Below are 14,318 nucleotides of genomic sequence, written 5' to 3'. Positions count from 1 at the left end.
TGTCCATATAACAGTGTAACTGCCCTCATCACCGCCCCTCCCAACCGAAGCTCCGGAAAACAGGTCAACCCTCCGTCCTTCTGGGAGAAAAACATGATGAACTGTGAGGATGCACAGCACGTCTTCTTGACACACGCGTGAGAAGTGTTTAGAATGCTGCCGTAACTCCGCGCGCATCCAGGGAGCAGCAGCATCCCTCCTCCGGTCCGGATCGGCTGTCATCGAGGCGCGGATGGTGGAAAAGGAGCCTTCCAAAGGAAAACAGACGAAAGAAAGATGAAATGTTTCTCCCGATACCTGCCTTACCTCTTCCGACCTCCGAGCACCCTGCTCTCCTCGAGCTGTCACACGGAAGGTAAGAGCCGATCCGCACAGACAGCTGGACATTGATTTTGCTGGGCCACAGCGTGCTGTAGGTATGCTGCGTAATGACAACTTTCTGTCTGGAAGTGCAAGGGATGTTTACCATAAGCAAGGCTTATTTTACAACTCTGACGGGTAGTATGTGATCAAGAATGAGTGGGAATTTTTTTTATGTTAGTTTTATTCATTGAAAACAACAACAACAACAATAATAATAATAATAAATTAAGTTAATATGTATATTTTCTTCATTTTATGCCATAACTTTAATTTTTATTTATTTTATTTTCAGGTCTAACCTCCCTGTTTAAATAGAAAAATCCCAGTTTTTCAATATAGTCTCAGACTTGAGGTACATTTGGATATACAAAATAATTACAGCTGACATACATGCGCATTTTTACTTTATTTATGTATTTATGTGTTTTTCAATTTAGTCTCAGACTCTTGGACTAAAGTAAATTTGGATATATCAAAATAACTGAGATACATGTGACGTGCTTTTGTCCTAAAAAGTTGGATGTTAAGATGTATATAAGATGTGATGCTATATAATGATCATTGTTGGATATGAGATATAAGTTTTCACATTGTTGGATGTTGGATATAAGATTTATTATTTCAGAGAGCAGAGGAAATTTACAATTCTTAAGTACTGTATTATTTCATAAGTCCCCAATACCTGAGCAAACGAATGACCTTTTCAGTTATGAATCCATGCTGTTCTTCTTCTTAAGCCTTCTTCTATGCTTTGGTGACAGTTTTGTTACAATCATAAAAGCAGATTTTATATTTTCTGGTTATGCAATTCTGTGTCAGACTGGCAGATGTGGTTAAATAAAACAGCTTGAGTTCATTTGTGTAAAGGAAGCCTTATTATCTGGTCCAAGAAACATCCTTGTGAGTATGTGTGAATTTTATGTGCCGGTCAGGGTGCCCTACATCATGTTTACAACACTGTCGAATAGCAGAGCTTGTCGACCATAAAAGTCTGATTTACTTTTGCCCTCTGTTGCTTTTTACCATTAAACAGGAAAATGTGACCCTCCACGCTTTTAAAAAGATCATTGGCTATTCAAATAATACCGTATTATCTACAAGTTGTTATTGGTTCTGCACTGTGTAAGAATGAAAACAGGTTCAGTTCCTGAGGCTGCGCTTTCTCAGCATGGCACTGTAAATCATTGTTAGATTATTTCTTTAGACACTGTAGTCAGATTTAGTGCAACAGAGGGCAAGAAAATCAAAACTGGTGCTGTTATTAAAATAATCACCTTCATTGCCTTTATCTGAAGAGAAAACTAGTTTCCTGTGAGCAAACAGCCATGTGATGATTTCCCATCCTGATGTGAATATAAAGATTAAAATCGGTCTGTGACGTCAGAACTGTGGCACGTCGGTCAGCGCATGTGCTCATGAGCCATGAAGAGTCATTGTGTGTCTTTAAATCCAGCCTTGAATCCTTCCCCATACTTTCCTGTTTGTTCTTCATTTTTAATACAATAAAAGGCAAAAAGCCAAATTCTGGACTATAGCAAAGTTCATTCATTAAGACACCTGCTGTGTCAAAGTGCACGTCAAACGTTAGCATGTTCGTAGTAGTAGATGAAGCATAAAACCAAGGGGTCAAGGTTTTGCCGCTTATTTATTTATTTTAAGCATATACTGTATATATTATATTATTGAGCGCTGTTCATCATTATTTGTATGTATGTACAGTATGTGGGTATATATATATATAAGCAGTATATACTTTACTTCCAAACATTATGTATATATAGTATATACTGCTTTTATTTATATTATTATTTATATTCTATTGATATTCTTATTACATTTATGGTTTACATTTTATATAATGTAGTATATAAAGAACATTTTGTGTTCATTAACAAAATATTCTTGCTAAATGATGCCGCCGTCTTGTGGTGTACGTGACCATGATGTGTAATTGACTGGAACACGCTGAGGTTGAATGTGGGAAATTTCAGCTTGGGTATTCCCACCTCTGACTTCTTCTAGAATGCGGCATTAGTCACATGGCATTTACCACTCAGGGGATTCGCTCAAAAAGCTCAGTGAGCAAAGATGGCAGATTTCAAATTCGAGAGGTCCTGCGTCAGCTTACCAAATGCTACTGAAATGAATGAGTGCTAACGAAATTATAGACATCCTTGCATAAAACCAGTTATTTCCACTTTTCTTTTTAAGTGTGGAGCTTTAAATATGGCACACGATCATCTCATATGCGTGATGAAATAAACAAGTCAGTTTAGAGCAATGATAGACACAAATTTATTGGACAGTTTTAATGATGCAACAGTAGATTAATTATTCATCGCTGGCAGACTTTCTTGGTAGTCGTGCCAGTGAGTCTGTTTTAGAGAAGCCTTGAGCTCCTGGTCATTTTGAAACGGTTGTAACCTCTATAATCAAGCATTTCATAACAACAAATGGGGCCACGTTGGCTTCCCGACCCTAGATGACAATAATACAGCTGGCACACAGTTTGAAAGACGCTGTATGCTGACCAGCATCAAGAGCTCAGCTGTAGCCACCAGCTAGCGTGCAGAAAAAACTGATGAGTAAATGAGTGAGAGAGCTTGCGGTTGTGTAACAGAGGTCAGCGGTGATGACTCTGAATACATGAGCGTGAAACAGGGGTGTTATGGTTCTTAAAAATGCTTCTTCAGGCTAATGAAGTGCACTTTGGCCTTTCTGTGCACTGAGCAAATAAATTGGGAAGGTTGCGAGCCAAACTGAGGACGGTTAGACTGGCATAGTCTGTCAAAGCCCAGGGGTCTGACTGAGCTTTCAGCGTTCAATATCCGGTTATTCATTAGTGAAATTACCCGAAGGCCCCAAAGTGAATTTTCTCAGTGATCCATCCAGCGCAGCCGCATGAACTTGTTTTGAGGATGCTTGTTTGTGTTTGTCGGACGAATGGCTAATGTAATATCAGGGTGTTGGCCTAGAGGCCGGGCAGCAGATCGTTTATTTCAGCATGAAATGGGGATTGAACCAGAACCGCTGTTATAGCACCTACCAGCAAACGGGGGCAGAAACCCGAGTGTGTGGTGACTGATAAATTGGTTTTTCCGAACCCCCGTTGACTTGAGGAGGAGGCATGCTTAGTCATTGCATGCTTTCCGATGGGTTATTCATGAATGTGTGTGTGTGTGATGTCTGGACGATCGATAAAGATTGTGATGGATTAACTTTTAAACGCTGATGAATTCCACGTATTTTGCTTGTGTCAGGAAAAAACAAGCAGCAGCTTGTCATATGTACTCATTTTTGGTCACACACACACTTCAGTGAAGCACTGTTAATGGGAATTATACAACATGAGAGCATGAGCGTGTGTGTGGCCTGAGCTATAAAGTAGATATCATGATATGAGAGGAAGAGTTGTGAGAGGTTAAGTGGAGGAGGAGAGACACCAGAGTGAAATAGCAGACTGTAGACACATTACACAGAGAAAAGGGTCGATCTTTCAAAATGCTCGCATAACCTCTTAACTAAACCGATTGTAAGACTGTAAGATTATAAAAGAGGCAGAGTGTGTGCAATCTTATTGCTCAGAGGATGCTTTTTCATCACTGAAGAGACTGAAGTTATGTTTCAACTTAATCTCTGGTGTTTTTCCTTAAAATTCCTTAGGATAAGCATAAATGAGACATTAATAAGAGTAATAAGCATAAATTAGACATAATAAGAGTATAGACTAGATCTTGGAAATGAATTACGATAGCATTAGATATTTTGGTTTTGGAAGAATTTCATGAGTAATGTGTGAATGCATATTGAGACTTTTGCACACTTCAGGATCTTGGCAAATCTGAGCACATTTGAGATGTGAAACTAAAGGAAAAACAAAATTGGTAACATTTTGCAATAAGGTTCCAGTTGCTAACGTTAATTAATGCACTAACATTGAGGAATTAATTTGATGCAGTATTTATTGTTATACAGTATTTTTTGTTGTTAACATTAGTTAATAAAAATACAACTTTTCATTGTTAGTTCATGTCAGCTCGGATCTCGGATCGGATTTAACTAATGTATTAGTAAATGTTGAAATTAACATTAATAAATATTTTCAAATCTTTTCATTGTTAGTTAAATACAGATATAGATAAATACTTCATTAAGACAGGCCATAAAGCATTTAATGGACATTAAAAACATTAACATTAGCAGTTATGTGCTTATGTCATTTTTATTTCTATTCTATTTAGCTTTAATTTATTTACATTTTTTTGAGCAATGTTAGTACTTCAATTTAAACGTATTTAAACGTATTCCAGACAGACCCTGACTCACCCATGGCCTCATGGGAAATGTAGTAAAGTTGAGCTCTGGGTCCCCTGAGGGGACAGGGTGATCTGTCCAACAGCTGGGGTCCCTGTCTGCTTCTTTATTCTGTCTAGCTTTTGTTCTTCCCAAAAAGTGTTTGGGCACTTTTTGTTTTTTAAATGCATGAATGCTGTGTTATATAACAGAATATCAAACAAAGTCACAATTATAATAAAGAAAGCTTGCATAAGCACACGTCTCAAGCAAAAATTCCCACAAATATTTTTAATAGGTTTTATAAAGCCAGCTGTATATTTGATACGCAGATTTCTAAGGCCTCTAAATTATCAGCATAATCAAAACTTAATTACTTTCTGTCGTTTGATTAATAGTTTATATTTATTTTAGCACGTAAAAGGCCTTTTAGTATAATTGTAAAACTGTCCACCTTCAAGTCATGTTTCATGCGTCTTTTTTGCTCTGAAATCTTTACTGATTTTTATAAAGCTTGTTAAAAGTCACTTAAAAAATGACTAATGAAATGACATTCAGACATTTTTAAGTGTGGCCTATATGTTCAAATATGTTTGGCACCACTGTAAATGAAACTCTCAGAGCAGGCCGAGGTTCATCAGCACAAAGCTTTCAAATTCTCCGAGCCAGGTGTTTGTGCATTCACACACATACTCACTCACTCACACACACACACACTTTGCCTTTGTCTAAATCCTGCATCAGTTTCCTTTCTAAAGCGGTGGATGCATTAGTCTTCCGTCCACTCCTTCAGCGAGAGAGACGAGAAACCACAGCAGCACAAATCCTGCTTTGTGTTCTCCAGACTGAGGGCAGGTCAGCTGATTCAGATCTGTGAACAGACTCCAGGAAGAAAGAAAGAGACGGAGAGAGGGGACAGAGAGAAAGAGAGACTCTTCAATGCATGTTACCTATATTTATGCTCGCTCACAGACGTTTTTGGGGCTGTAGCTTTGCAGTGTTCTCAGATAAGGAGCTCTATTGTCTTGGCTATATTCTGCACATCCAGGAAACACTGAGCAGAAGAGAAGTGCAGCTTTAAAAAGAAACCTGCTGGATCGATTACCTTTTTTTCCTTCTGGCACATGACTAAGCAGGGAGAGACAGAAATGAATCAGCACTGTTTCTATATATTTCCTTCTCACATGTTCTTGATGTCTGCTATGTTGTGTTGTCGTGCTACTTCACACATGCATATTTTCGCCTGCTCTTACTTTTGAAGGGAAGTCAGTAGCACAGACACTAGCATTTGTTTTAATTATTGATGTAACAGACTGTAGGTGAGCGTACATGCAAGTTGTGTTATTGCATAATGCTGTGTGTGATTATGCGCGCATACATGACTAAGTATGCCAGGAAGATCCATTAGTATGCTATGCAAATAAACATACTTCTTCACTTCCCTCCCTCCCTCGTTCCGCAAAATTATTTATACCCAGGATGGCCGTACTGGAGTATGCTTTTCTTCACGTTTAATGAAAGTTCTCCGAGAGACGCCAGGCTTTTTGCAGTTGATGAATCACGAGCAGCCTGCAGTTGGGAGAAAACAGCGATTCCAAACTCCCACACCATTGGAAGTGACAGACTTTAAGGTAATTTCGCTGTACCACCAATCAAACACAGGAAATCTGTCATGCACGCCCCTTCAAAAAGGGCCATATTGTTGCAGAATTTTATTTTATTTTATTTTAATGAAGTCCACTAATAATGGTAGTCAAGCCTGTAGTTTAGTTTTCTTGTAGGCCAGTTTTTTGTAGTGATCTTCAGAATCAAACAGCCTGTATGTGTTGTACATTTTGATTTATATAAAAACTATAATAGGACTTACACTATATATATATATATATACATCTCAAGGGGTTTATCCCAACAAAATAAATTAAATTAAAATTTTGAATATATTTCTGTACACCACCATTCAAAAGTTAATGTTTAATGTTTTTTAAAGGAGTCTCTTATGCGCACCAAGGCTGCATTTATTTAAAATCTGTAATATTGTGTTCGATTTTAATGTTTTAAAAACATAATTTATTTCTGTGATGGCAAAGCTGAATTTTCAGCATCATTACTCCAGTCTTCAGTGTCACATGATTCTTCAGAAATCATTCTAATATGCTTATTTGGTGCTCAAGAAACGTTTCTTATTATTATCAATGCTGAAAACAGTTTTGGTTTTGGGTTATATTTTTTTAAACCATGATACATTTTTTCAGGAATCTTTGATGAACAGAGCGTTCAAAAGAACTGCATTTATTTGAAATAGAAATGTCTTTACTGCCTGAATAAAAGTATTAATATAAAAAAAATCATACTTGACCCCAAACCTTTGAATATAATATAAATTATATAAATTATAAATATTTACATAAATAATTATATACTGTAAATAATTTAAAATAGAAACAGTTTCAAATCAATCATTCATATTATTTGCCCCTCATCACCCTGTGGAGGTTTATCGATTCACTGACTGTACGTCATCCTGTACATATAATTAGCTAACATCTTTCGCAAAAGGGCAGTCATGTACACGTGATGACACCACAACCATGATTATTTTTGAATGACCCCATTTTTGCAGCTTGGTTTCCAAATGTTCTGTGTTGCCTGGGGATGAGCTGTACATTAGTACAGCAAACTGGCTAATTTAAAAAAAAGCAAGAAAAATCCTGTTTTCCATTAAATGTCCACAGTGTCTGATCAATCAGAGGACTACATTTATAGCTCAAGCTTGCTCAAACCAGATGCAGAAAGGAGACATATATCAGCACATGTTGCACGTTGAGTTTGAAGAATCGTACATTAGGAGAGCTGATCAGACACCTGCTTTTTCATGTCCAATTCATTTGACTATGAGACGCAAAACCCTCCATCGGCTCTTTTTATCTAACATGTTTTATGCTAATGACCTTTGGACTGGAGGGCTCAGAATAGATCTAACATGCTTGCCTCGATGAGAGACCCTCCTCCTGTCTCTCTATCTCCGTGTTAGTGGTGTATGAGTCATAGCTGGGCTGCCAGAGCTAACACACACCAGCACACAAGGGACACAAACACAGCCATGCAGGAACAGATGATTGACAGGTGCATGCAGACAATCCTCAGAGGAGGTTTGGTTTTTCATTATTTTAATTGTAATAATATACCACAATATTTCTGTTTCTACTGTATTTTCTGTACTGTATTTAAATGCAGCCTTGGTGAGCATAAGACACTTCTTTAAAAAAACATTAATAAAATCATATTCATCCACAAACATTTGAACAGTAGTATATATTTTTAATCATATACTGTACCAAATTGGACTGCATAAAAATCATGCCACATCATATCATATATTGTAGTGTATCATGTATCATATATACTGTAGTAGCATATCATATCACAGATTATATCATATCTTATATCATATATTGTAGTACATCATATATTATATAAGTACATAAGTGAATGCCTAAAATAAAGTTGTTTTGCTGGAAATAACAGTCATACACATGACCACACAACTGCTGATTTCTAACCCTTTTTTTTAGCTCATTTCCACTGGGTCAGGCAGTGCTGTTTGTTTATTAATTGATTTCAATGCGTGTCAACACAGACGTACATGTCTGTGTACTAGGGTCACTTCTTTCCTTCTGAGATTACATTTGCTCCTAAAAAGTCAATGTTTGTGTTTTGATAGGGAAGGTTTTGGGAAGTGTTTTACATGCAAGGGTTTTACATGCGTCTGATAATCCCCCCTTTGACTCACCACTTTGCGTGATTTCCCTTCGGCTACTGGGATTAGGGACTTGAGGATTGTCCTCGCGTGATTGAATGGAATCTCTGGGATCAGGAAGAAATGCACATCTGGGTCATGCACTTCCAGGTCAAAGAGCCTAAAACGTTTACACACATGTACAGTGATAAACAGAGACATGATGAATCGAGGCAATGTTAGCAACGTTCTGAGTCTTATGCTTATATGATATTAATCTCTGCAAACATTGCTTTGTCTCCTTCAGGGTGCTTGTCAGGCTAATATTTTGGTGTAGTTATGTCGTACAGAAAAAGAAAAAGCGTAAAAAGAAAAAGAAAAAAGGCAAAGCTGGGTAGAGCTTTATAAAGAGGACAAAACTGGGACTTTACTTTTTTATAAAGAAAAAAGGGAAGAGGGTATGAAAGTGAAAAAGAATACATTTATGCTCATATATCTCTACACATTTGGGATTTATTTTCTGTGGTTCTCAAAGACTTTTTAAGATTATTTTTCAGAATGTCTCAAACAAGAAAACTTGCATGAGTAAAATTGTATTAGCCTGTCCAGTCACAGTCAAAAATGGCATCAAGACTTGCAAAGACACATGTGCACTTGTTAACATGAAACACAATTTTACTTCCATAAGTGACGTATTTCATAATGCAGAACGAGAACTGATTTTATCAGGAATTGATTGAATCGTGATAAGTGGACGTTTCTCACCAAAATGAAGCCACACCTGAATGCGAGTTTGCAGAGGATGAACATGTTGTCCCAGGAATCAGGCCGTGTTTATTTGAGTCTCCACCTGCTGGGAACAGAGATAGAGACCAGGACATAGAGGCTTAAAGTCAAGTTCACCCTCTAGACTAGAGCATCTCCAAATCATAACACTTAATTTTATATTGATCATTATTATTGCTGTAATTTTCATTACAATAACCAGCATTACATTACTGTCAATTGATATTATTACATGGCTCTCTTGAATGTTTGATTCTGATTGGTCAGTCACAGCATTCAGTGGTCAGATACTTGGCTATTCTGAGTAACTAAAACAGACGCTGAGTAAAAAGGACCTCAAATAATCCAGCGTTAATATAGGTTATGGACTCGTATTTTGTCCAGAAAGCAATGGTTTAAAGTTAAAATGCCTTGATTCATTTTTTTCTTACAAACACGCAGCTTTTCACTTCAAAAGAAATTAACTGATGGAGTTGTGTGGATTACTTGTGGATTATTGTGATGTTTTTATCAGCTGTTTGGACTCTTATTCGGACAGCACCCATTCACTGCAGAGGATCCGTTTACGATGACAAAACATTTTTGGATGAACTATTCTTTTAAGAACGTACCCAGTGTCAGTTTTAATTTCATCTTGACTTGAAGAGACGTGTTTCTCTCTGTAGTAGCACAGGTTGTCATAGAGACACCGTGGTTCTGCTGGTATTGATCAAAGCGGAACAAAATGCCTTTGCCCCATTAGTGCTTACTTACACAGCTAATGAGCACTTTTCCTCTTTTAACCTCAATAACACAACATATCTGCTCCAGTCTGGGCTTTTATTCTCAGATTAATACACCCGATATATCTCTTCAACAGCATGAGAGTTATGGACCACTTCTCATGTCATGAACTCTGTGAGAGGGCTTTAATTTTAAGGTAATTACCTCTCACATTTGGTTTCGGTTCAGGCAGGTAATTGGACTGAGGTATCTGAGCTCGAGTCCTGCTGTTCTGGTTTATAAAAAAAAAGTATTTTTAGATAAAAAGTTCTCTCTTTCAGCTCTCCATCAAAGGCTGAACATCAAAACTCTCAAGGCTGGAGGAGGTTGGTTTTGAAAAATATGTAGTTCTTACTTGTATAGCAACAGCAAATGTTATAAATGAAAAGCAAGCTTTTTACTGCCGTTCAAGTACTTAAAACCTCTCATTCACAGACTTTCAAGTATGTAGACAAAAAGCAATTAAAGAACCATGTGTAAGGAACAGTAAGTCCAGAATCAATACATGCAGCTCTTTAAAGAACATCACAACTACCTGATTTGTTTGAGTTCAGTGTATAACACTTACAGAGCTCAACACTTTCTTCACAGTCCAAAAAGACCATCTTTTGAAAATAAGCAGGAAAAAAAACCTCGCCAATTTACTGACAATACACAGTTGAATTCATTAACACATGACTGCCTGTATTTACATGTGAATGATGGCTGTTTGCTAATGCAAGGTTGAAACAGGGCGGAACAGAAGAAGCCACATTTTTGCAGATTTACACTTATAGCTTTAGGTGAAGCACTGATCGGAAGGAGGTTCTAGAACCAGCAAACATTTTGCATTCAAAGTAGGTAAATAAAAACAGCAGCAAACAGGCTTGTAAAACGAAGATTTTCTGTTGAGGTACAGTGAACATTGGCAAAATGGCAATAAAAATATTAGTGAAAAAAATCTAAGTAATGGCAAGTACCATGAAAATGGGTTTAAATATGCTTTCTTACTCTGCATATGACTATTTGTGTGGTTTACATAGCAGTCTTAAAGAAACAGAGAAAAATTGCTGAAAATGTACTCAAACCATCCAAGATGAATCAGATGGATCAATTGCAGTGAATGGGTGCCGTTAGAATGAGAGTCCAAACAACTGAGAAAGCATTATTATGGATAGAGGACTTAATGACAAATTTATTACAAACACACAACTTTTCGCTTCACAAGATGTGCCAGTTAACAAAAAACAGGCTGTTGGGCAGATTTTTGTGGAAAGGAAACACATAAAAGGGGAAATGTTGATATAGACGGGAATCTCCCATCTATACTAAAACTAAACCTTTCTAAAACTAAATCTGTAATAGATTCTGCACTTAATAATGAACCATCTGTGTTGGACTCGCACACTGGTCCTCCATATGCCAACTGGCTTTTATCAGCAAAACAAAAGAGATTCATTGTCATCTCTGACGTTTCTGGGTATCTCCAGTACAGACAGATTTTTTGATGTTGCTCTGATGCAGTTTAGTGTGGAACAGTTGGAGCCTCAGGACTGCAGACAGTCCTACAGCAGAGCATTGATCCAGCTCTGTTTCCTCTCAAAAGCTCATGCTCCAGGCACTTATGGGTAGACTGGGGACACAGTTTTATCATTTTGTTTAATATGATATAAAATGAGTGAATTGTAGTTCAGCATGCTACTGTGCATGTATATGTGAGAATTTGTGTCTCAAAGAGAGAAAGATTGTTGGTTTGTTTGGGCTTGGGTTTTGTTGGACAGTGAAACACAACGTGCACAAGCGTGCAATGGCCATGTGAGGGGTATGGGCTCTTTAATATTTTAATTGTTTCTCCTAGACAGAATGCATGAAAATCAAATAGAGGCTTTCTCCTGAGAACAAGATCTCTCACAAGACACTAAAGTGTCTGCTTTAGTTTTGAAAGAGATCTCAACAGTGTCCTATGTGCTTGGAATTGCCAAAATGATGAAGAATATTTTTCATCAAAATCTGAACTATGATATCCACATTCATTTAATAGCTCTGTACTCTTACTCTGTCAGCAACTGTCTAATTTGTATCTATTTTTATTTCTTATAAAAAATTTTACGAGAAACATCTGAGACAATGGTAATACATGAAACATGACTGAGAACTCAATTAAGTGTCTTGAGCTAAGAAAGAGAAAGCTTTGATCAATAAAATTATCCTCTGGCTATTTATGTGTGTGTGTGTGTGTGTGTGTGTGTGTGTGCGTGTGTGTGCGTGTTGTATGGCACAGTAAATGTGTTTTGTTTTGTACCGACATGTAGGCTTGTGATTTGACCTTTGACTCAAACTGTGCGAGAGTACCAGCAGGTCATGGAGATGGAGTAAATATAGCAGCACTCTTTGAACTCTATTTATTTATGTGCTCTTAAAACGAAGTGACCGTGGAGTGGACTGTAATCAATTTTTTGGTGTTATAGCACTCTCTGCTGCTCATTCTGGAGAATTTCTTCCTTTTTACTTCCAGCACAAGAGAGAGCTGATCCACTAGAAAAGGGTACTATGTTTTTGTTTGTTTTGCACATGGGGCCTGTACCATGATGGTAGTTGAACAAATTCAGAGTTACAGGATCAGTTTCGAGTTGACAAAACCAAACCACTCCAATCTGGCTTTGTTGGAACCATGATGCTGATCATCAACTATCTTTGTCAACTCAGGCTTTGATCCTGAGCTTGTGGAGTGCATGCACATGAATGTGTGACGTCAGTGGCGGACAGCCAATCAAATGCCTTGCAACACAGAGCAAGTGTGATTAATTTCTTGTGAGTATTAGTGTTCATTTAAAATAAATGCTTTATAATAATTGTTAAACTAAAATTGCTTGTGTGTAATGGATTAATAATAATATTAATAATATAATAATTATATAAATCATATAAAATAATTTTATGTAATTATCATTAAAGCCAGACAATTTAGTTATTTAAACTTTTTTTTTTTTTACTATATAGTGACCTTTAATTTGGAGGAAGAGAAACTGGGGGAGTGACTTTTTTTTGCGTCAGACATGCGTCACTTTGCTCACATCTGATTGGTCCAATTTCAATTTGAGATCTCTCACCCAGAACATAACCTGCCCTGGAGCAGGTTAGCTGTGGAGTGTAAGTTACTATGGCAATGAACGCCGCAAAAAGCCAAGCCACTTTCATGGTACCTAAAACCCAGGATTGGTGCAAACTAAACTGAAACTTACCTGGCTAGCCAGCTAATCCGGCTTCATGGTACAGGCCCCTGGTAATACCATGTGTTTTTAAATAGGTACCATGGTAATACCATTTTTTGTACATGCACATGGTAGTACTATAGTATTCTTTGAAGTGCCTTACCGTACTATTTAAATTTCCATACCATGCAACATGAATATACTACAAAAATTCAGTACCATGGTAATACAATCCACTGCCATCACTGTACCATGGTATTGGTATCTCCACAGTATTGTTGTGTGGATATCAAACCAGCAGATGGTGCTGTGACATTATATCATCAACCAGGAGGATTCTGAGGATACATTATCTGGCTGAAAAACATTCCCAAGTTAGCTAATATAATTACTTTTTATTTTTTACATATTTTACTAATGCATGGGAAAACTTTCATATTTGAATTTTATATATTTTGCCTTTCACTACATCTTTCTATGTAATTCCATTTAAATTGTTATTTTCCTTGCAGTATTTCTTGATATCACATAAACCATTTGAAATAAACAACATGACCATTTTACTATCTGCTAGGCAAAAATCAGTCAGATTGCTTTAAAAAAAACGATAGAATCATAATTCACGATTGTTCACGACAGGGCGAGTTGCAAACTGAAGTTTACTAAGCATGGGTTTGTTGAAATGTCTTTATGGTGAAAATAAAGGAGATCATGTTTTTAAAAATTATACAATGGGAATTAATTTAATTGCAAAATATGGTTTGAAATAGGCTTAAATCCCTCTCACACTCAGGTCTGTCTCAGTATAAATGACAGGATTGTGTTTCTGACTGCCACATGGCCATCACCATATGTTACCAGCCCATCCTATCAGCCAGACTCACTGTAGCGTGCAGAGCCTGCTTTCCCTGGAGCACCTGTATCCTCCTCATGCTCTACTGTCACAAGCAGCTCAATGTCTCTCACAACTGATAAATTACACACAGTCTGTGTGTGATCAAAACCATGCAGCATACACTGAGCAGATTACTGGGTCACTAAATTGATGTGACCTTCACAATAATCAATATTATTCTTATTATTATTTACACACACACACACACACACACACACACATAAAATTTATATATATATATATATATATATATATGTGTGTGTGTGTGTGTGTGTGTGTGTGTGTGTGTATA

The 14,318-nt window shown here is 37.1% G+C and overlaps 1 protein-coding gene across 2 annotated transcripts in view; it reads left to right on the top strand.

Annotated features, from left to right (window-relative positions):
• Window positions 1–14,318, top strand: part of LOC107697624 (serine/threonine-protein phosphatase 2A 55 kDa regulatory subunit B beta isoform-like) — a 51,831-nt gene continuing 37,513 nt past the window's right edge. For both annotated transcript variants that reach the window (XR_001635224.1, XM_016498422.1), the window contains exon 1: window positions 1–355. Coding sequence is in view for 1 of the 2 variants with exons in the window: in XM_016498422.1 (XP_016353908.1) it covers window positions 277–355 (79 nt within the window). In the remaining variant the exon portion in view is untranslated. The remainder of the gene's footprint in view (window positions 356–14,318) is intronic.

Source organism: Sinocyclocheilus anshuiensis, unplaced genomic scaffold (genome assembly GCF_001515605.1).
Source record: "Sinocyclocheilus anshuiensis isolate Anshui unplaced genomic scaffold, SAMN03320099.WGS_v1.1 scaffold1364, whole genome shotgun sequence".
NCBI lineage: Eukaryota > Metazoa > Chordata > Actinopteri > Cypriniformes > Cyprinidae > Sinocyclocheilus > Sinocyclocheilus anshuiensis.
This window is presented reverse-complemented; position numbering and strand designations above follow the sequence as displayed.